The 25,798-nt window shown below is 39.5% G+C and overlaps 1 protein-coding gene across 1 annotated transcript in view; it reads right to left on the bottom strand.

Moving 5' to 3' along the window:
• The window catches only part of LOC138319446 (synaptotagmin-14-like), a 165,674-nt gene extending 155,874 nt beyond the window's left edge, over window positions 1–9,800 (bottom strand). Inside the window, exon 1 of the mRNA XM_069262602.1 lies at window positions 9,585–9,800. Coding sequence (XP_069118703.1) covers window positions 9,585–9,600 — 16 coding nt within the window. The 5' untranslated portion in view covers window positions 9,601–9,800. The remainder of the gene's footprint in view (window positions 1–9,584) is intronic.
• Window positions 9,801–25,798: the final 15,998 nt, after the last annotated feature.

Below are 25,798 nucleotides of genomic sequence, written 5' to 3'. Positions count from 1 at the left end.
TGTCACCCTTGTCCCTTTACTTCAGTGTCACCCTTGACCCTTTACTTCAGTGTCACCCTTGACCCTTTACTTCAGTGTCACCCTTGACCCTTTACTTCAGTGTCACCCTTGACCCTTTACTTCAGTGTCACCCTTGACCCTTTACTTCAGTGTCACCCTTGACCCTTTACTTCAGTGTCACCCATGACCCTTTACTTCAGTGTCACCCTTGACCCTTTACTTCAGTGTCACCCTTGACCCTTTACTTCAGTGTGACCCTTGACCCTTTACTTCAGTGTCACCCTTGTCCCTTTACTTCAGTGTCACCCTTGTCCCTTTACTTAGTGTCACCCTTGACCCTTTACTTCAGTGTCACCCTTGACCCTTTACTTCAGTGTCACCCTTGACCCTTTACTTCAGTGTCACCCTTGTCCCTTTACTTCAGTGTCACCCTTGACCCTTTACTTCAGTGTCACCCTTGACCCTTTACTTCAGTGTCACCCTTGACCCTTTACTTCAGTGTCACCCTTGACCCTTTACTTCAGTGTCACCCTTGTCCCTTTACTTCAGTGTCACCCTTGACCCTTTACTTCAGTGTCACCCTTGACCCTTTACTTCAGTGTCACCCTTGACCCTTTACTTCAGTGTCACCCTTGACCCTTTACTTCAGTGTCACCCTTGACCCTTTACTTCAGTGTCACCCTTGACCCTTTACTTCAGTGTCACCCTTGACCCTTTACTTCAGTGTCACCCTTGACCCTTTACTTCAGTGTCACCCTTGACCCTTTACTTCAGTGTCACCCTTGTCCCTTTACTTCAGTGTCACCCTTGACCCTTTACTTCAGTGTCACCCTTGACCCTTTACTTCAGTGTCACCCTTGACCCTTTACTTCAGTGTCACCCTTGACCCTTTACTTCAGTGTCACCCTTGACCCTTTACTTCAGTGTCACCCTTGACCCTTTACTTCAGTGTCACCCTTGACCCTTTACTTCAGTGTCACCCTTGACCCTTTACTTCAGTGTCACCCTTGTCCCTTTACTTCAGTGTCACCCATGACCCTTTACTTCAGTGTCACCCTTGACCCTTTACTTCAGTGTCACCCTTGACCCTTTACTTCAGTGTCACCCTTGACCCTTTACTTCAGTGTCACCCTTGACCCTTTACTTCAGTGTCACCCTTGACCCTTTACTTCAGTGTCACCCTTGACCCTTTACTTCAGTGTCACCCTTGTCCCTTTACTTCAGTGTCACCCTTGACCCTTGTGTCACCCTTGTCCCTTTACTTCAGTGTCACCCATGACCCTTTACTTCAGTGTCACCCTTGACCCTTTACTTCAGTGTCACCCTTGACCCTTTACTTCAGTGTTACCCTTGTTCCTTTACTTCAGTGTCACCCTTGACCCTTTACTTCAGTGTCACCCTTGACCCTTTACTTCAGTGTCACCCTTGACCCTTTACTTCAGTGTCACCCTTGACCCTTTACTTCAGTGTCACCCTTGACCCTTTACTTCAGTGTCACCCTTGACCCTTTACTTCAGTGTCACCCTTGACCCTTTACTTCAGTGTCACCCTTGACCCTTTACTTCAGTGTCACCCTTGACCCTTTACTTCAGTGTCACCCTTGACCCTTTACTTCAGTGTCACCCTTGACCCTTTACTTCAGTGTCACCCTTGACCCTTTACTTCAGTGTCACCCTTGACCCTTTACTTCAGTGTCACCCTTGCCCTTTACTTCAGTGTCACCCTTGTTTTACTTCAGTGTCACCCTTGACCCTTTACTTCAGTGTCACCCTTGACCCTTTACTTCAGTGTCACCCTTGACCCTTTACTTCAGTGTCACCCTTGACCCTTTACTTCAGTGTCACCCTTGACCCTTTACTTCAGTGTCACCCTTGTCCCTTTACTTCAGTGTCACCCTTGACCCTTTACTTCAGTGTCACCCTTGACCCTTTACTTCAGTGTCACCCTTGACCCTTTACTTCAGTGTCACCTTTGACCCTTTACTTCAGTGTCACCCTTGACCCTTTACTTCAGTGTCACCCTTGACCCTTTACTTCAGTGTCACTCTTGTTTCTTTACTTCAGTGTCACCCTTGACCCTTTACTTCAGTGTCACCCTTGACCCTTTACTTCAGTGTCACCCTTGTCCCTTTACTTCAGTGTCACCCTTGACCCTTTACTTCAGTGTCACCCTTGACCCTTTACTTCAGTGTCACCCTTGACCCTTTACTTCAGTGTCACCCTTGTCCCTTTACTTCAGTGTCACCCATGACCCTTTACTTCAGTGTCACCCTTGACCCTTTACTTCAGTGTCACCCTTGACCCTTTACTTCAGTGTCACCCTTGACCCTTTACTTCAGTGTCACCCTTGACCCTTTACTTCAGTGTCACCCTTGACCCTTTACTTCAGTGTCACCCTTGTCCCTTTACTTCAGTGTCACCCTTGACCCTTTACTTCAGTGTCACCCTTGACCCTTTACTTCAGTGTCACCCTTGACCCTTTACTTCAGTGTCACCCTTGTCCCTTTACTTCAGTGTCACCCATGACCCTTTACTTCAGTGTCACCCTTGACCCTTTACTTCAGTGTCACCCTTGACCCTTTACTTCAGTGTCACCCTTGACCCTTTACTTCAGATGTCCCTACACGACGCTGTCACCCGATGTCCCTTTACTTCAGTGTCACCCTTGACCCTTTACTTCAGTGTCACCCTTGACCCTTTACTTCAGTGTCACCCTTGACCCTTTACTTCAGTGTCACCCTTGTCCCTTTACTTCAGTGTCACCCTTGACCCTTTACTTCAGTGTCACCCTTGCCCTTTACTTCAGTGTCACCCTTGACCCTTTACTTCAGTGTCACCCTTGACCCTTTACTTCAGTGTCACCCTTGACCCTTTACTTCAGTGTCACCCTTGACCCTTTACTTCAGTGTCACCCTTGACCCTTTACTTCAGTGTCACCCTTGACCCTTTACTTCAGTGTCACCCTTGACCCTTTACTTCAGTGTCACCCTTGACCCTTTACTTCAGTGTCACCCTTGACCCTTTACTTCAGTGTCACCCTTGACCCTTTACTTCAGTGTCACCCTTGACCCTTTACTTCAGTGTCACCCTTGTCCTTTACTTCAGTGTCACCCTTGACCCTTTACTTCAGTGTCACCCCTTGACCCTTTACTTCAGTGTCACCCTTGACCCTTTACTTCAGTGTCACCCTTGACCCTTTACTTCAGTGTCACCCTTGACCCTTTACTTCAGTGTCACCCTTGACCCTTTACTTCAGTGTCACCCTTGACCCTTTACTTCAGTGTCACCCTTGACCCTTTACTTCAGTGTCACCCTTGACCCTTTACTTCAGTGTCACCCTTGACCCTTTACTTCAGTGTCACCCTTGACCCTTTACTTCAGTGTCACCCTTGACCCTTTACTTCAGTGTCACCCTTGACCCTTTACTTCAGTGTCACCCTTGACCCTTTACTTCAGTGTCACCCTTGACCCTTTACTTCAGTGTCACCCTTGACCTTTACTTCAGTGTCACCCTTGACCCTTTACTTCAGTGTCACCCTTGACCCTTTACTTCAGTGTCACCTCCTTACTCAGTGTCACCCTTACCCTTTACTTCAGTGTCACCCTTGACCCTTTACTTCAGTGTCACCCTTGACCCTTTACTTCAGTGTCACCCTTGACCCTTTACTTCAGTGTCACCCTTGACCCTTTACTTCAGTGTCACCCTTGACCCTTTACTTCAGTGTCACCCTTGTCCCTTTACTTCAGTGTCACCCTTGACCCTTTACTTCAGTGTCACCCTTGTCCCTTTACTTCAGTGTCACCCTTGACCCTTTACTTCAGTGTCACCCTTGACCCTTTACTTCAGTGTCACCCTTGACCCTTTACTTCAGTGTCACCCTTGACCCTTTACTTCAGTGTCACCCTTGTCCCTTTACTTCAGTGTCACCCTTGACCCTTTACTTCAGTGTCACCCTTGACCCTTTACTTCAGTGTCACCCTTGACCCTTTACTTCAGTGTCACCCTTGTCCCTTTACTTCAGTGTCACCCATGTCCCTTTACTTCAGTGTCACCCTTGACCCTTTACTTCAGTGTCACCCTTGACCCTTTACTTCAGTGTCACCCTTGACCCTTTACTTCAGTGTCACCCTTGACCCTTTACTTCAGTGTCACCCTTGACCCTTTACTTCAGTGTCACCCTTGACCCTTTACTTCAGTGTCACCCTTGTCCCTTTACTTCAGTGTCACCCTTGACCCTTTACTTCAGTGTCACCCTTGACCCTTTACTTCAGTGTCACCCTTGACCCTTTACTTCAGTGTCACCCTTGACCCTTTACTTCAGTGTCACCCTTGACCCTTTACTTCAGTGTCACCCTTGACCCTTTACTTCAGTGTCACCTTTGACCCTTTACTTCAGTGTCACCCTTGTCCCTTTACTTCAGTGTCACCCTTGACCCTTTACTTCAGTGTCACCCTTGTCCCTTTACTTCAGTGTCACCCTGACCCTTTACTTCAGTGTCACCCTTGACCCTTTACTTCAGTGTCACCCTTGACCCTTTACTTCAGTGTCACCCTTGTCCCTTTACTTCAGTGTCACCCATGACCCTTTACTTCAGTGTCACCCTTGACCCTTTACTTCAGTGTCACCCTTGACCCTTTACTTCAGTGTTACCCTTGCCCTTTACTTCAGTGTCACCCTTGTCCCTTTACTTCAGTGTCACCCTTGACCCTTTACTTCAGTGTCACCCTTGACCCTTTACTTCAGTGTCACCCTTGACCCTTTACTTCAGTGTCACCCTTGACCCTTTACTTCAGTGTCACCCTTGACCCTTTACTTCAGTGTCACCCTTGACCCTTTACTTCAGTGTCACCCTTGACCCTTTACTTCAGTTGTCACCCTTGACACTTTACTTCAGTGTCACCCTTGTCCCTTTACTTCAGTGTCACCCTTGTCCCTTTACTTCAGTGTCACCACTTGTCCCTTTACTTCAGTGTCACCCATGTCCTTTACTTCAGTGTCACCCTTGACCCTTTACTTCAGTGTCACCCTTGTCCCTTTACTTCAGTGTCACCCTTGTCCCTTTACTTCAGTGTCACCCTTGACCCTTTACTTCAGTGTCACCCTTGTCCCTTTACTTCATGTCACCCTTCCTTTACTTCAGTGTCACCCTTGACCCTTTACTTCAGTGTCATCCCTTGTCCCTTTACTTCAGTGTCACCCTTGTCCCTTACTTCAGTGTCACCCTTGACCCTTTACTTCAGTGTCACCCTTGACCCTTTACTTCAATGTCATCCCTTGTCCCTTTACTTCAGTGTCACCCTTGTCCCTTTACTTCAGTGTCACCCTTGACCCTTTACTTCAGTGTCACCCTTGACCCTTTACTTCAGTGTCACCCTTGACCCTTTACTTCAGTGTCACCCTTGACCCTTTACTTCAGTGTCACCCTTGACCCTTTACTTCAGTGTCACCCTTGACCCTTTACTTCAGTGTCACCCTTGACCCTTTACTTCAGTGTCACCCTTCTTTCTTTACTTCAGTGTCACCCTTGACCCTTTACTTCAGTGTCACCCTTGACCCTTTACTTCAGTGTCACCCTTGACCCTTTACTTCAGTGTCACCCTTGTTTCTTTACTTCAGTGTCACCCTTGACCCTTTACTTCAGTGTCACCCTTGACCCTTTACTTCAGTGTCACCCTTGACCCTTTACTTCAGTGTCACCCTTGACCCTTTACTTCAGTGTCACCCTTGACCCTTTACTTCAGTGTCACCCTTGACCCTTTACTTCAGTGTCACCCTTGACCCTTTACTTCAGTGTCACCCTTGTCCCTTTACTTCAGTGTCACCCATGACCCTTTACTTCAGTGTCACCCTTGACCCTTTACTTCAGTGTCACCCTTGACCCTTTACTTCAGTGTCACCCTTGACCCTTTACTTCAGTGTCACCCTTGTCCCTTTACTTCAGTGTCACCCATGTCCCTTTACTTCAGTGTCACCCTTGACCCTTTACTTCAGTGTCACCCTTGACCCTTTACTTCAGTGTCACCCTTGACCCTTTACTTCAGTGTCACCCTTGACCCTTTACTTCAGTGTCACCCTTGACCCTTTACTTCAGTGTCACCCTTGTCCCTTTACTTCAGTGTCACCCTTGACCCTTTACTTCAGTGTCACCCTTGACCCTTTACTTCAGTGTCACCCTTGACCCTTTACTTCAGTGTCACCCTTGACCCTTTACTTCTGTGTCACCCATGTCCCTTTACTTCAGTGTCACCTTTGACCCTTTACTTCAGTGTCACCCTTGTCCCTTTACTTCAGTGTCACCCTTGACCCTTTACTTCAGTGTCACCCATGTCCCTTTACTTCAGTGTCACCTTTGACCCTTTACTTCAGTGTCACCCTTGACCCTTTACTTCAGTGTCACCCTTGACCCTTTACTTCAGTGTCACCCTTGTCCCTTTACTTCAGTGTCACCCATGACCCTTTACTTCAGTGTCATCCTTGACCCTTTTCTTCAGTGTTACCCTTGACCCTTTACTTCAGTGTCACCCTTGTCCCACAGATATATTTACTGGAATATCACCCTTGTCCCAAATATTTGTCTTTGTATTTCGACTTGATGTTTGTTTCCTCTGGTCCAATGTTGTGGTTTAAATGTGATATCAACTTCTATGCTGTTGAGTATGAAGCAATGAACATCCCATATGCTATACATGTATAGGTATGAACATCCATATAGCAAACTAACCAGCCATGTTGCTAATAAATATAGTAGATGCGATAAATGACTTTCTCAGCTGCCAGCGATTACATCTGAAGCTGGCCCCTACACCGCTGTGGTGTGCACCTGACACAGTCTTCTCCAATTCAACTAGATATAATTTGTATATGTTTGATAAAGTGATTTATGCTGTTCATGTTCCTATGGAATACCATAGAATGTATTGCTTATAACCCGGGTATCAACTAATCTACATGGTATGTCCAGTTTTGTCTTAAACTTCTTCGATTTTCATTTTAAACATCTGTGATCAAAATCCCTTTAATTTCACCAAAAACATTTTATGAAGTCTCCACGTTTTAGTATCTTGAGTACTTTGATTTACTGGGGAACATCGGGTGTCGGGTGTCGGGTTAGAATAATGATCTCATGGCCTAGTTGTTATTACTATGAAAGTGACAATCTGCCACACATGTGTCTCCGTGAGGTGTACTAATATCAACAATAACTTATTCTACTACAGACCAGTGTGTTTATATAAAGGATAGAAATACTCTGGTTGTCTATTGTACTATTCAATAGAGATCTTTAAACTTTACTTTTCAGAGTAACAGAGTTATTACAGGTCTCGTGTTTGGCCATCCCATCATTGGTATGAGAAGATTATATAAATATACTGGTTAAGTAAATTAAACAAAGTGTATTTAGGTTGGTAAGCTGCAGATCAACTATAAAAGGAAGAACTTATGACGTATATAAAATAGGGATATAAGGTGAAAGGACAATCTGAATTTGTATCGATATTTGTTTTAGATTATTCAGTTTGACGTCGTTATTTGTTTTAAATTCAGTGTGACGTCAATGTTAAAAAATAAGCTGGAGAATGTTATTTCATTCTGAAGATCCAGTGAGCCTCAGATGACGTTTCGACCATATATATCATAATATTTTCCTGAACAGAACACTACGGGACCTATTCTATAACTAGTGTGCCTCTTTATAAAGACCACTATCTATTCTATAACTAACTTGCCTCTCTATAACGAACACTACCTATTCTATAACTAACTTGCCTCTCTATAACGAACACTACCTATTATATAACTAACTTGCCTCTCTTTAACAACACTACCTATTACATAACTAGCTTGCCTCTCTATAACGAACACTACCTATTTATAACTAACTTGCCTCTCTAAACGAACACTACCTATTCTATAACTACTTGCCTCTCTATAACGAACACTACCTATTCTATAACTAACTTGCCTCTCTATAACGAACACTACCTATTAATAACTAGCTTGCCTCTCTATAACGAACACTACCTATTACTATAACTAACTTGCCTCTCTATAACGAACACTACCTATCTATAATAACTAGCTTGCCTCTCTATAACGAACACTACCTATTAACTTGCTCTCATACAACACTACCTACTATACATAACTAGCTTGCCTCTCTATAACGAACACTACCTATTACATAACTAGCTTGCCTCTCTATAACGAACACTACCTATTATATAACTCTTGCCTCTCTATAACGAACACTACCTATTACATAACTAGCTTGCCTCTCTATAACGACACTACCTATTCTAACTGACTTGCCTCTCTATAACTAACACTACCTATTACATAACTACTTGCCTCTCTATAACGAACACTACCTATTACATAACTACTTGCCTCTCTATAACGAACACTACCTATTACATAACTAGCTTGCCTCTCTATAACGAACACTACCTATTACATAACTAGCTTGCCTCTCTATAACGAACACTACATTATAACTACTTGCCTCTCTAAGAACACTACAAAACTACTTGCTTAAACTACTATAGCTTGCCTCTCTATAACGAACACTACTATTACATATACTAGCTTGCCTCTCTATAAAGAACACTACCTATTATATAACTAACTTGCCTCTCTTTAACAACACTACCTATTACATAACTAGCTTGCCTCTCTATAACGAACACTACCTATTATATAACTAACTTGCCTCTCTATAAACGAACACTACCTATTCTATAACTAACTTGCCTCTCTATAAGAACACTACCTATTATATAACTACTTGCCTCTCTATAACGAACACTACCTATTACATAACTAGCTTGCCTCTCTATAACGAACACTACCTATTACATACTATATAACGAACACTACTATTCATAACTAGCTTGCCTCTCTATAACGAACACTACCTATTCTATAACTAACTTGCCTCTCTATAACGAACACTACCTATTCTATAACTAACTTGCCTCTCTATAACGAACACTACCTATTCTATAACTAACTTGCCTCTATAACGAACACTACCTATTACTATAACTAGCTTGCCTCTCTATAACGAACACTACCTATTACATAACTAACTTGCCTCTCTATAACGAACACTACCTATTACATAACTAGCTTGCCTCTCTATAACGAACACTACCTATTATATAACTAACTTGCCTCTCTATAACGAACACTACCTATTACATAACTAGCTTGCCTCTCTATAACGAACACTACCTATTATATAACTAACGAACACTACCTATTCTATAACTAACTTGCCTCTCTATAACGAACACTACCTATTACATAACTAGCTTGCCTCTCTATAACGAACACTACCTATTACATAACTAGCTTGCCTCTCTATAACGAACACTACCTATTATATAACTAGCTTGCCTCTCTATAACGAACACTACCTATCATATAACTAGCTTGCCTCTCTATAACGAACACTACCTATTATATAACTAGCTTGCCTCTCTATAACGAACACTACCTATTACATAACTAGCTTGCTTCTCTATAACCAACGTCATGTAAAGCGACATTCCTCGAAGAAAGATGGGCCCTGTACACTTACTTTCTTCAATGTGCATGATGTCCACTCGTTTTGTAGATAAATCCAGGTTCGATGACAACTCCTGTCCACACGTTTGATAAATCCCTTACTACGACCAGCTGTTGTCCTAGTGCAACTCTACCGATGTATATAATATCGGGCGGTTACACACGAACTACCCGTCAAGTAGACCAGGCTATTCTAATGATAGACGAAATAGATAGTCCGAATCACCACTAAAAATCTAAAGTTTGTTTATATCGCACTTAACCCAAGTATTGTCAAGGCCGACACAAACACAATGATTTAATTTCCACGTGACAATAACGCTTCTGTAGGTGAATTGTGTAGATGAATAGAAAAGCAGATAGAAAAGTATACAAATGCAGATCACTGAGCACCTCCTATAGTCTGTATTGTTCTGGGTTATGTCTCTGACAGGAGGAGTATACTTATAATACAAATGGATTTCAACGCAGAGTCTACAGCTGTGGGTAACAATACAGTTACCAGTAGATCAAGATGTATACAAGAAGTCTTAGTCCTACTGTAAACTTGTGGAGCAAAGTCATGACCAATTCATAAACTTATGAACCGAAATCGTGGTCATGCAGTCTGGTAAAAAGCCGAGAATTCTTTATCCTACTGCAAATCTGTGGGCCAAAATCACAATATCATAACCACTTTGGGACAAGCCGAGAATTCTTCATCCACTTGTAAACTTGTTTGCCAAAGTTGTGACCAATTTAGGAAATGTCGAGAATTCTAATATACTCCTCGCTAATCATCAATTCAGGCGCCTAGCTACCATATAATTATATACATAAACACGCGCATGCACATCATTTTCCTAAATATGTGTATTAAAGTCGAGAAATTCTTATATTCGAGGCACGTTTGGAATGTACTGGTCAGTAACTTTTGAGATTTATGTGTATGTTTTTGTGAAACTCGTTTTAGAATGAGAATGAGTGTGAGAATGACAGTCAATACATTGTTAAAGTATTGGAAACTTGTAAATAAAAACTGTATATTGGTTTATAATTCGCGACTAGCCAAGCTCGCCTCGGTATCAACAGCGAAGAAATAGTGTAACGTTAGGTCAAAAAGTTACTTCAGTGTGATTAGGTCCCTCATGATGGATTGCCAGTTAATTTTAGGAGGTTTATGGGATAGTTTTGCCTGGGAGGAACTTTAATTTGATTCTAGGCATTACAGGTTTGGAAGTCGTCCCTTTCTTTTTGTTTTCGTTAATTGATACGCTCATTATAAATGATAAATGAGCGTATCAATAAACGACAACAAAAAGAACCGGAGCTGATTTTGAAAGGCAGATGATTTGGTCTACATGTGGATAGTTATTTTGTACTCACATTCGTTTCGTAAACAAGTTTCTCTAGTAAAATCATTGCATGAACAATATGAGGTAAGAAATAAAGATGCTACCTATATAATGGGGGATGATCTGACCTTAACTAATTCTTAATCGTTACGAACAGATAATCTTGCTAACAGATGAGATAAATTTCATATCTTCCAAGTCAGTATAAGTGCACATTAATTGAACACTTAGCATCAAAGATAACGTATCTACCTGAAATAATATTTTAAAATGAACTAATTACCTATGACATCACAAGACAAAAACATATTTGATATACTCTACAGATGTATTAGTATGACCCATTTGGTGTTAACTATTTTGCATAATGGTAGATCACGCAAAAACTGTCAAAAGCGGTCAAATGGCACCATTTGAAATCTAGATTTTCATTTTTTTACCTGGAGTAGATTCCCCAGGAACGCCTTCCAACATTCTACTCGCGCCTGCGGCGCTCGCTTCAAAAAAGATGCTCACACATTTAACACCCCTCAGCTACACGCGCCTGATCATGAAATACGAGCGCATATGTTGTCTAGTTGCCATTGCTTCGTTCCAGATGACTTAACGAACTCTAACACAACGAAAATCGTCGCACATATATAAATATTTATTAACGCACCGATCACGAACGGACATGGGTCGCGGCCTATATATCCTTAATTATAAACGTACCGACGAACGGACATGGGTCGCGGCCTATCTATCATTACAAACGTACCGACGAACAGACATGGGTCGCGGCCTATCTATCATTACAAACGTACCGACGAACGGTCATAGGTCGCGGCCTATCTATCAATACAGACGTACCGACGAACGGTCATAGGTCGCGGCCTGTATATCATTACAAACGTACCGACGAACGGTCATGGGTCGCGGCCTGTATGTCATTACAAACGTACCGACGATCGCGAGCGGACATGAGTCGCTGCCATATCTCATTACAAACGTACCGACGAACGGTCATAGGTCGCGGCCTGTGTATCATTACAAACGTACCGACGAACGGTCATGGGTCGCGGCCTGTGTATCATTACAAACGTACCGATGAACGGACATGGGTCGCGGCATGCATATCATTACAAACGCACCGACGAACGGACATGGGTAGATATAGCCTACCATTGCCATATCTCATTATAAACGTATCGACGAACAGATATTGGTCGCGGCCTATGTCATTATAACCGTACAAACGAACGGACATGTGTCGCTGCCATTTCTCATTATAAACGTACCGACGAACGGACATGGGTCGCGGTCTATAAATACCACTACAAACGTACCGATGAATGGACAAGGGTCATTGCCATATCTCATCATAATTTAATCATTAGAACAAGGTGAGATATTATTATCTCCCCTCTTTTCCAGCATGTGTTACCATGGTTGACTGCACTCATGTCCAGCACCTTTCATGGTCATGTAATAATCCTGATAGGCCGTGAATGGGGGATTTAGCCCCTTTCGTGGTCAAGTAATCCTGATTGGCCGTGAAAGCGGGTTATTGTGGACTCAACTGTGGTAACAAGACATTTATTGGCCACACTTTTGTGAGACCTTTGTGAGAGGTTGGAAGTATGCAGTAATGCGACTTTTCTCATTGACACCGATTCGGGACCCCTGATCGACGTCACGAGGACAACGGGGTCGATTCTACTAGTTAGAGTGTCTGCCATTTAATATAAACTATCTGTTTGTAAATATCGATTTTGAAGACACAAATACCTGTGTGCATGTCCGATACCTATTTACTATTATCCTTAATTACAGATATGAGTTTGGAATACGCTTGGAAATATGTTTACACCATACATATATTGGTGTACCTGTCGTAGAAAAATGAACATCTCTGCGCGATTACTGTTACATTTAATTCTACTGTGAAAAATAAATAATGCACGGGTCAGACATAAAAAATGAGACTGAAGATGTCTGTGTCTAATCCAAATAGCAGATATCGAGTATCAAAATCAGAAAACTTCCGAATAGCCAATGTCGTTCTGCGTTAATCTCTAGACCTGTATACTGCAGTAACTAAACGCGTGGTCAATCCTGGCTAATGAGGCGCTAACCAGATTACGTAAGAAAGGTGTGAAGTGACCTGTCACGCTTTGTTGATTAGCACACGTCGAGTGTCAAAATATCAGTCCACAGGTAAGTTAGCGGTTGACCATCATGTAATTGTTTTATAATGTCATATTTGTATACATTTATAAATCCTTGGTTTACAGTAAAATATACCGTTCGTACATAACATATAACAAGTGTTTCAAGCACTACATTATATACATCAGAAACACCCATGTATACGTTTGTAAATGTACATATGTTTCTGGACTCATATGCATTAAAAATCTAAGAATATTTGTTTTTATACCAGAAACTGCAAAATTACTTACAGATGACATGTCGAGAAAGAACAATGCAAATGTATTGCACAATGTCAGAATTTTGATACAGTTGCTAGATTTCGGACATCCAATTCTTTGTGAATTTTGGTCAAATATCGATCATAATATGATACCAATAATGATAATCTATAACCCCCCCCCCCTCCTCAATACATTAACTTATTTTCTTTTCGTTATGCTGGTTCTTGAAATCTATAGGAATAGATAAACAAGGTGATGCCTTGGGACTGCTTATACATACGTATTTTAGCCTTATTTCAGTTGTAATGTTTCCTAATATATAATCAAATCGTTAATGAGCCCACTGTACAATGTTATACCTACATGTGCATCTTACTCTAACAGTATTACCATATATGTATCATGCATGTAGTATTATGAATTGTGTGATTTGCTAAAATGTCATTTTTTTTAAATGGCGACTTTATTGTCACTGATCAAAAGCAATTTATTTATTGGATCTGGCAGATTTTGAAAATTGGTTCTGAATGGAGAACAATTGCTGAGACACATTGCTAATGGTTATGTTATCAATTACATGTGGTCTGGTTGTATGGCCAGTAACAGTGTGATAATGTAAATGTACCTGTAACTCAATGATTTATAAGTTATTATATACGTCCTTGTCGTAACTGCTACATAGTACAATGCAAACTCGTATGCATGTTCGTTTTTGATAGTTGCCGATCGTAATAACACTTTGATAATGGTAATAACACTTCGATCGATAATGGCATATACCAATGGCGACTATGACAGGAAACTTGTAAGATGATAATTACCACGTTGATAAATTAAACTACAAGAAGTTGATAGTACGGCGGCACAGAAGTGACAAGAAAAATATTTTTTTTAAAGGGACAATTCACTCAGGCTAATTCTTTTACATAACCAAGAAGCAAAATATGGCATAAATGTATTGTTCTACCTTTCTTATGAAACATATAACATAAAATATTGACAAATTCTCCGTCATTGTAAAGTATTTTAATTGATACCATTGAAATTACAAATCGTTGATCAATACGATAAAGCAGGTACATGTATACGTTGTACCCTTACCTGAGCCAAAGTCACGCACGCTAAACAAATGAACTACATAACCACTGAGGAGGTGATAAAATGATTTTTAGGCAAGACAATTCACCTAATAAGGTAAACACACTACTGTCAGAGCGATTTGAGCAGTTCTAGACAAAAGTTGCATTACTTTACGAGCAAGGGACAGGGTTCGGCATACAAGACTTTTGAACACAATGTGTAATGGCGGACAGCGAGCGAGTTTGAATATTTCACACACATTTCACCACCATGGGCTTTTCTGGCATATCACAGTAAAACCGACTGATCTAATTTCCATTAGAACTGGTTTGTTTCCAATATATGTACAAATTTTAATGTTCTCTTAGACCGAATTGTCCCTTTAATGTAGGACAAAAAATATGTATTTTGTGTAGGGTGAAAAATTATTTTTTCTTTTACGTGCTCACGTAAAACAGTTTGTGTAACACAAGAAATATTTTTTTATGTATGGTGAAAAATATTTCTTTTATGTAGGACGAAAAATGTTTTTTAATGTAAGACAAAAAATATTTTGTTCTTTTACGTGCTCACGTAATAAGTATTACGTGAGCACGTAAAAGAAAAAAATATATTTCACCTTACATAACAAAATATTTTTTGTCTTACATTAAAAAAAACATTTTTCGTCCTATATAAAAAAAAATATTTTTCATCATACATAAAAAAATATTTCTTGTCTTACGCAAACTGTTTTACGTGAGCACGTAAACGTTTTACGTGAGCACGTAAACGTTTTACGTGAGCACGTAAACGTTTTACGTGAGCACGTAATAAGTTTTATGTGCTCACGTAAAAAGTTTTACGTGCTCACGTAATAAGTTTTACGTGAGCACGTAAAAGAAAAAAAATGTTTTTCACTCTACATAAAATCTTTTTTTTTGTCCTACATTAAAAAAAATATTTTTCGTGTCACTTCTGTGCCGCCGTACATTCAAAACCGGAAGTGCGTTTTATTTTTTAATAAATATAAGTTAAAGTATTATTTTTTCTGTCCAAAATTGTACTCAAACCACCTGAAAATTACTGAACTTTGACAACATATCAAATTTATTCTTTTATATTAAACTATTTAAGAGTTTATCCAAAAACCCCTAAGCACATACAGAGGTACATCTGTCGATCGTAAAATTGGAGGAGTTGCCAATCTCTAGGTTAGCAAGTGTAAGTTTCCCGCCATTTTCAACCCACGTACTTTTTCGCTGTGCCGCAAGGTAATCGTCAGAGATGTACCGAAAGAGTAGTCCCGAACGGTTACTCGCTGTTCCTAAGGTTTCATCCCGATGACTTCCGAACGTAAAAATGGCGATAGCAATGTTTTGATTTTTTCTCCGCTTGATTTGTCTTGACGAATTTGAAGCGTCATGAATCGCCTGGTTAGCGAAATATCGCTCGACGCAGCCGACGAGTGGTTTAAGATTGGTAAAAAAGCGTACAAAGACGTACACACATTTTCCAAAAGCAAATCAGGAGGAACTTCCGATTTTGACATAGCGACACAAAAACCACGTGTGGTGAATGAAGATCCCTACATTCCTTCTTACAACAGGTGCTTGTGATTATATTGATGACTTACTCAAGTGATGGAATTTGATTTACTTTTAGTTCATGTTTGTTTATGGAAGCAAAGTACAAGCCCATGATATTGTTGGCACTGAGACATATGCCATGTGCATATGGTCGGATGACAAATTATTACCAGATAACACATTAGGATTTACTTGAATCAGAGACTTAGATATAATAATTTATATACTACAGTATAATTCATGTAATTATTAAAATTTACAACATCCAGCATGGTAATGGTTAAATTAGTATTTCCAGTGTTCATCAAGTAACATTTCAAAACTAAACCATGTATGCATATGTAGCAGGACCACAGGCGTCTGCATCTGGTTTTGGTAAAATAAAATATCCTAACCCTATTATATGAATGTACATTTTTTGTAAACATGATTATGTGAATAAAGTCAAACACAAAATATTTTTTCTCGCTGCCGTCAACAACAAAGGGGAGGGCTCCAGACCATCATTTTAATACATCATCTTATTACAGTCGCAACAGGCAAATTACTCTATAAGGAGGATTTAGTTGTTGAGGTAAGCTAATTGTAACCTGTTGATAAGATACATATAATAAGTATGCTGAATTGTTTTTAAACCATGTAAATCATTATAATGTTGCAGAGGTCCACGGGATGAAAGCCAGAGAGACTACGCTCAGTCCTACTTGGATGAGGAGAGACAACATCTATTTGAGACAACTCAACCTCAGGTTTGTCCCATTTCTATTACCAGTATGCTGCATTCCTGTACATTTGACTTAACGAGTCGAGCCAGACTCTAATTAACTTGGAAATCTTCACCAACTGATCAAAAGAAAACGAGCAAGTTTTCCTGGGTTATTTTGTTATAACCAATATAGAGCAACAGGGGAAAATCCCCGAAATACATGTACACCTGTCCTGTGACCAGGAATACAGGCCAAATTAATGTTCACTGCACATAGAGCTTTAATATGTAATTGTTTACCTGTATTTTTGATTCCAGCAACATGGTGTCAATGATGTGTCTGAGCGAATGTCCGAGATTGACCTTGACAGTATCTGTACAAGTGCAGTAGCAATGCCAGATGATCTTATTCCCTCTAACGCCATCGATGTTTACCAGAATTATAAGTTTCAGCACAACTATGACAAGAAATTACCCATCACCCGACATCACCAGCAGGTAGGTAACGATCAGTTCAATATGTTTGATGTCAGATTGTTGTGCCTTCCTCAGTAGTTATTTTTCACCGAAAATAAACTGAATTTACGGTACCATTACCAGCATACTTTGTTTTATGTTTTGTTATGTTAACAAAAGCTTCATACATACTTAGGGCTAGACAATATCTAATATATTTTACCTTACTTGTCTGTTTTGGCAAGTGATTTTGAATTATCCACTAATCTGAAAGCTGAAGCGCATATGTCATGATAGCAGAAAAAACCATTTGATGTAACCGTCTGCCACACTATCATATGTGCTGGTTCTGTTAAAATAAAATGGGCATATATATTCTTCATTGCAAGTGGAAACAAATCAAAGTACTACCGTATTTTCCGAACAATAAACCGCACCTGTGTATAAGCCGCATAGGCCTTTTTTATCCCCCGCGAAACGCGTTTGCGGGGGATATTGATTTGGGCTCTGTCCGTCCGTGCGTGCGTGCGTCCGTGCGTGCGTGCGTGCGTCCGTCCGTCCGAGTATCGTTTCCGGGCTATAACTCCTAAACCGTTCAACTTGGCTACACGAAACTTTCTGTACATGTTAGGCTAGTGCTCTAGTTGTGCCTTTTGCTAATGGGAACCTTTCATTTTCGATACTTTTTCTGTTACCATGGAAACTTATTCAAAAATACCATATTATTAAAGTTTCCTTTCTATTCCGGGCTATAACTCGAAAACCGTTCAACTTGGCTACACGAAACTTTCTGTACATGTTAGGCTAGTGCTCTAGTTGTGCCTTTTTCTAATGGGAACCTTCCATTTTCAATACTTTTTCTGTTACCATGGAAACTTATTAAAAAATACCATATTATTAAAGTTTCCTTTCTATTCCGGGCTATAACTCGAAAACCGTTCAACTTGGCTACACGAAACTTTCTGTACATGTTAGGCTAGTGCTCTAGTTGTGCCTTTTGCTAATGGGAACCTTTCATTTTCGATACTTTTTCTGTTACCATGGAAACTTATTCAAAAATACCATATTATTAAAGTTTCCTTTCTATTCCGGGCTATAACTCGAAAACCGTTCAATTTGGCTACACGAAACTTTCTGTACATGTTAGGCTAGTGCTCTAGTTGTGCCTTTTTCTAATGGGAACCTTCCATTTTCAATACTTTTTCTGTTACCATGGAAATTTATTAAAAAATACCATATTATTAAAGTTTCCTTTCTATTCCGGGCTATAATCGAAAACCATTCAACTTGGCTACACGAAACTTTCTGTACATGTTAGGCTAGTGCTCTAGTTGTGCCTTTTGCTAATGGGAACCTTTCATTTTCGATACTTTTTCTGTTACTATGGAAACTTATTTAAAAATACCATATTATTAAAGTTTCCTTTCTATTCCGGGCTATAATCGAAAACCATTCAACTTGGCTACACGAAACTTTCTGTACATGTTAGGCTAGTGCTCTAGTTGTGCCTTTTTCTAATGGGAACCTTCCATTTTCAATACTTTTTCTGTTACCATGGAAATTTATTAAAAAATACCATATTATTAAAGTTTCCTTTCTATTCCGGGCTATAATCGAAAACCATTCAACTTGGCTACACGAAACTTTCTGTACATGTTAGGCTAGTGCTCTAGTTGTGCCTTTTGCTAATGGGAACCTTTCATTTTCGATACTTTTTCTGTTACTATGGAAACTTATTTAAAAATACCATATTATTAAAGTTTCCTTTCTATTTCAGGCTATAACTCAAAAACCGTTCAACTTGGCTACACGAAACTTTCTGTACATGTTAGGCTAGTGCTCTAGTTGTGCCTTTTGCTAATGGGAATCTTTCATTTTCAATACTTTTTCTGTTACCATGGAAACTTATTCAAAAAAATACCATATTACAGTTTCTATTCTGGGCTATATTATTCAACTCATTTCCAAAAAACTTCTTACGGTAGATAATAATAAGTCACCGTCATGACTGTACTTTGCTTATTGTCAATTTCTTTTTATCCACCGCGTAACATGTTTGCCGCATCCATTTTGACCATACAGTATATTCTGTCTACCAGACACCTGGATTGATGGTTAGATCATCATATTGTGTGGGGAAAGCTGTCAAGGTTATAGGAGGTAATCTTATATTTATAATTACCTCATAAATTAGGTATCCGAATGCTCCATAAAGTGTTATCCATGTACACCACCAGCTGTCATATTGTTTTTCAGTTTTAGAATACCCATATATTGTTACTTGTGAATTTGGACAATTGCTTTGATGCAGTTCCATCAACATAATGAGATGTAAATTATGCAATGTATATATTTAGATATGTTTGTGTCATAAAAAATATCATATTCATATTACTTAAACATGTTACATCAATTCTGTGTTCTTTTATTCTTTTAAATGTCATGTTACTGGAGAGCGGATATATTGTTGTATGAATTTATTCAAGGACAATACTAAGCTCTGTTCAAATAGTTAAACCTACATGGATGACAATATCAAGATTTAAACTCTTAGTTACAATGAGCTTCATTTATTTTATGTTTGAGCTTTCATACACAACTGGGCGCGGGGGATAATGCCAAGCTTTGCGGCTCCTTGTTACGATTTTTTCAGGTTTTGTACACGTATAAGACGCACTGTTAGATAAGCCGCACCCAAAAGTTAGGCCCATGCACCCACGTAACCATCTGTGTATACGAGCAGACACATACGATTGATCTCTATTGAAGTATACGGCAATGCTTTAGAATCACGAAAACTATCTGTAAACTTGTACTGTAAATATATAACAAATTAAACTCACTATGGTGTAAACATCTTTAGCAAAATGGACTTGGTCATGTTTCTGTTCGTTGTTTATTCTGCCATTACGAAAACCTACTTGTGTGTAAACAAATATGGCGGCCGTACGAATTCACGCTTACTCTCTCTCATATTTCAGCATGCCAGTTAAAATACTTTCTTCAGTATGCATATGATTTTATTTTATCTCTATTTTGATATATTTCGCGTATTTATTATATTAATGTGTAAAAGATTACTGTATTATCAAGGCTTGTATCATTAATCTAAAACTGACTTCGTTTAGAGTGTTCGCGGTCAATTTGCCATCCCATGATGCAATTCACCGAAGCCTTATTATTAGCTCACCTGGCCCGAAGGGCCAGTGAGCTTATGTCATGGCGCGGCGTCCGTCGTCCGTCGTCCGTCGTCCGTCGTCCGTCCGTCCGTCCGTCCGTCTGTCGTCCGTCTGTCCGTCAACATTTCCTTTAAATCGCTACTAGTCATAGAGTTCTGCATGGATTGTAACCAAATTTGGCCACAAACATCCTTGGGGGAGGGGGAACAGAACTTGTATAAATTTTGGCTCTGACACCCCGGGGGCAGGAGGGGCGGGGCCCAATAGGGGAAATATAGGTAAATCCTTTAAATCGCTACTTGTCATAGAGTTCTGAATGGAATGTAACAAAATTTGGCCACAAACATCCTTGGGGGAAGGGGAACAGAACTTGTATAAATTTTGGCTCTGACCCCCCGGGGGAAGGAGGGGCGGAGCCCAATAGGGGAAATAGAGGTAAATCCTTTAAATCGCTACTAGTCATAGAGTTCTACATGGATTGTAACTAAATTTTGCCACAAACATCCTTGGGGGAAGGGGAACAGAACTTGTATACATTTTGGCTCTGACCCCCCGGGGGCAGGAGGGGCGGGGCCCAATATGGGAAATAGAGGTAAATCCTTTAAATCGCTACTTGTCATAGAGTTCTACATGGATTGTAACCAAATTTGGCCACAAACATCCGTGGGGGAATAAGAACTGAGTTTGTAAAAATTTTGGCTCTGGTCCCCGGGGCAGGAGGGGCGGGGCCCAATAGGGGAATTATAGGTAAATTCTATAAATTGCTACTTAATTGTCCAAGAGTTTTGTATGGATTGTAACTAAATTTTGCCACAAACATCCTTGGGGGTAGGAGAACAGAAATTGTATAAATTTTGGCTCTGACCCCCAGGGGGCAGGAGGGGCAGGGCCCAATAGGGGAAATAGAGGTAAATTCTATCAATCGCTACTTGTCCTAGAGTTCTACATGGATTGTAACCAAATTTGGCCACAAACATCCGTGGGGGTAGGGGAACAGAACTTGTATAAATTTTGGCTCTGACCCCCCGGGGGCAGGAGGGGCGGGGCCCAATATGGGAAATAGAGGTAAATCCTTTAAATCGCTACTTGTCATAGAGTTCTACATGGATTGTAACCAAATTTGGCCACAAACATCCGTGGGGGAAGGGGAACAGAACTTGTATAAATTTTGGCTCTGACCCCCCGGGGGCAGGAGGGGCGGGGCCCAATATGGGAAATAGAGGTAAATCCTTTAATTCGCTATTAGTCATAGAGTTCTACATCGATTGTAACTAAATTTTGCCACAAACATCCTTGGGGGAAGGGGAACAGAACTTGTATACATTTTGGCTCTGACCCCCCGGGGGCAGGAGGGGCGGGGCCCAATATGGGAAATAGAGGTAAATCCTTTAAATCGCTACTTGTCATAGAGTTCTACATGGATTGTAACCAAATTTGGCCACAAACATCCGTGGGGGAAGGGGAACAGAACTTGTATAAATTTTGGCTCTGGTCCCCTGGGGGCAGGAGGGGTGGGGCCCAATAGGGGAAATAGAGGTAAATCCTATAATTCGCTACTAGTCATAGAGTTCTGCATGGAATGTAACCAAATTTGGCCAGAAATATCCTTGGGAGAATAAGAACTGAGTTTGTAAAAATTTTGGCTCTGGTCCCCGGGGCAGGAGGGGCAGGGCCCAATAGGGGAATTATAGGTAAATTCTTTAAATTGCTACTTAATTGTCCAAGAGTTTTGTATGGATTGTAACTAAATTTGGCCACAAACATCCTTGGGGGTAGGAGAACAGAACTTGTATAAATTTTGGCTCTGATCCCCCGGGGGCTGGAGGGGTAGGGCCCAATAGGGGAAATAGAGGTAAATCCTTTAAATCACTTCTTCTCATAGAGTTTTGCATGGATTGTAACCAAATTTGGCCAGAAATATCCTTGGGGGAAGGGGAACAGAACTTGTATAAATTTTGGCTCTGATCCCCCGGGGGTAGGAGAGGTGGGGCCCAATAGGGGAAATAGAGGTAAATATTAAAATTCCTTCAGAAAAGAAACAATGAACCTGTATTCAGAAAATTATTTGGCATTACAAACCAGGTGAGCGATACAGGCCCTCTGGGCCTCTTGTTTTTGTAAAGTTCCGGATATTATTTCGTGGTGTTTGCCGCTACAGAGATCGATTAAATGATTTTAATATGACTGTACGATGTTTTACACTCGGTATAATGTTCTAAATTACGTCTGATTTACGTGTATAAACTTGATTGCTGATTATTTCATTAAAACCACGGCGACTGGATTCCCGGAAATTCCCCTGTTGACCGACATATGTGAAACATGTGTGCAAGTTTGAGTTCATGCTTACTCTCGCTCATATTTCAGTACGCCGGTAAAATACTTTCTTCGGTAACGTTATGCATAGGAATGGATTATATATCCTTTTTGATATATTTTATGTGTTAAATATATCTTTGTCAAAAGAGTTACAGTATTAATCGACTTCGTTTAGAGTGTTAGGTATCCCATGATGCAATTCACCGAAGCCTTATTTTTGTAAACTTCCGGATTATGACCTCGTGCTGTTTGCCGCTGCATAGATCGATAAAATGATGTTTTATAGACTGCTTGATGCTTATAACATTGCTATAATGTTCTATATAACATGTAAAACACGCAAATCAACTTGATTGCTGATTATTTCATTGATATCACAGCGACAGGATTCCGAGAAATACACATGTTGACCGAGTGTAACACGTGTGCAAGTTAGCAGTCATTCAGAAGATCGTTTTCTTGCTGTCTGCGGACATTTTTTGCACACACATAATATTTAAATAATATATTTAACTTATTGTTTGATATTTGATGATTTTTGACGTTTTAGTTATTATTTTCTTGGTAACAATCCTGCAGCAAATCGATAGCGAAATCAGTCCGCCATTTTGTTGTGACTGTAAACAACCACGCTTCAGTCGGCCGATTTTCCGTGAATTAAACAATTTTACGACTGAACATGTATCTGGTACGTTATTATTTTTATCTTTATTATATATTCATCACATATTATATAGTTTAAACACTTTTACAGTGATTTTTTCGATGTATCACTTTACTAAACCGCCATTGTGATGTGACTTAAAACACCACGCTTCAGTTGGCCGATTTTCCGTGAATAAACAATCTTACGAATGAACATGCATCTGATACGTAATTATTTTCATCTTTAATATATTTTCATTGCATATTTAATCTTTTAAACACTTTTACAGTGATTTTGTCGATGTATAACTTACAAAACTGGCGATTAAAACTAACGATTTTCACATGTGAATCACGACGTAATAATGCAAAAACATCGTCAGATTTTGGTTTTCGTCCACGGATAAGCCGCACTGGTGTATATGCCGCACTACCGATTTTCAGGGAAAAAAGTAGCGGCTTATACTCCGGAAAATACGGTAATCCAAATTTCACAATTTGTTTGTCAAATATCAAATTTACTTCCTCTTTACACGGATATATATAAAGATACTCTTTACACGGATATATATAAAGATATCAAATTTACTTCCTCTTTACACGGATATATATAAAGATATCCTATTGACTTACTCTTTACACGGATATATATAAAGATATCCAATTGACTTACTCTTTACACGGATATATATAAAGATATCCAATTGACTTACTCTTTACACGGATATATATAAAGATACTCTTTACACGGATATATATAAAGATATCAAATTTACGGATATATATAAAGATATCCTATTGACTTACTCTTTACACGGATATATATAAAGATATCAAATTTACTTCCTCTTTACACGGATATATATAAAGATATCCTATTGACTTACTCTTTACACGGATATATATAAAGATATCCAATTGACTTACTCTTTACACGGATATATATAAAGATATCCAATTGACTTACTCTTTACACGGATATATATAAAGATACTCTTTACACGGATATATATAAAGATATCAAATTTACGGATATATATAAAGATATCCTATTGACTTACTCTTTACACGGATATATATAAAGATATCAAATTTACTTACTCTTTACACGGATATATATAAAGATATCAAATTTACTTACTCTTTACACGGATATATATAAAGATATCAAATATACTTACTCTTTACATGGATATATACAAAGAGAGGTTCTCTTTACACGGATATATATAAAGATACTCTTTACACGGATATATATAAAGATATCAAATTTACTTACTCTTTACACGGATATATATAAAGATATCAAATTTACTTACTCTTTACACGGATATATATAAAGATATCAAATATACTTACTCTTTACATGGATATATACAAAGAGAGGTTCTCTTTACATGGATATATATAAAGAAAGGTTCTCTTTACACAGATATATATAAAGAGAGGTTCTCTTTACACGGATATATATAAAGAGAGGTTCTCTTTACACGGATATATATAAAGAGAGGTTCTCTTTACATGGATATATATAAAGAGAGGTTTTCTTTACACGGATATATATATATAAAGAGAGGTTCTCTTTACATGGATATATATAAAGAGAGGTTCTCTTTACACGGATATATATAAAGAGAGGTTCTCTTTACACGGATATACATAAAGAGAGGTTCTCTTTACACGGATATATATAAAGATATCAGATTTACTTACTCTTTACACGGATATATATAAAGAGAGGTTCTCTTTACACGGATATATATAAAGAGAGGTTCTCTTTACACAGATATATATAAAGAGAAGTTCTCTTTACACAGATATATATAAAGAGAAGTTCTCTTTACACGAATACATATAAAGAGAGGTTCTCAAACATGTCACTGTTGTTTAGCAGGTTTATCACACTTGATTTAATAAAGTTTCAAATTTTGAAAATTTTGTGTCATTTCAAAATTTAAAAATAAACTAACAAGAGTTTAGATAAACCTGATAGATAACAGTCACTTGTTGGTGAACTTGTATATCCCTTAACTTTATTTTTATACTGTGGTGATCAGTTGTTTCTCGCCACATTCAGGGAAGCTAGCTGCCACATATCGCATCATAATATCTTTCCACCATAAAATATAGTATCCAAATGTAGAGCCAATATTCTGTTGTTTAAACTTCAAATAGGCAATTATCTGTTATAAATGCAATTTAAAAGACAATGAGCTATAATGTAGTCGAAAGTTGAAAGTCAATCAGAATGAAGAGATGATGAAGATGACCAATGGGAGCCGCTGTAGTTGAGGTGTGTTTACACTGACTATGGGGTGTGTAAATCAATGGGAGCCGCTGTAGGTGAGGTGTGTTTACACTGACTATGGGGTGTGTAAACCAATGGGAGCCGCTGTAGTTGAGGTGTGCTTACACTGACTATGGGGTGTGTAAACCAGTGGGAGCCGCTGTAGTTGAGGTGTGTTTACACTGACTATGGGGTGTGTAAACCAATGGGAGTGGCTGTAGTTGAGGTGTGCTTAC

Source organism: Argopecten irradians, chromosome 3 (assembly GCF_041381155.1).
Source record: "Argopecten irradians isolate NY chromosome 3, Ai_NY, whole genome shotgun sequence".
In the NCBI taxonomy this organism is placed as follows: Eukaryota; Metazoa; Mollusca; class Bivalvia; order Pectinida; family Pectinidae; genus Argopecten; species Argopecten irradians.
The sequence above is the reverse complement of the archived record's forward strand: the minus strand, read 5'-3'. Positions and strand labels throughout refer to the sequence as shown.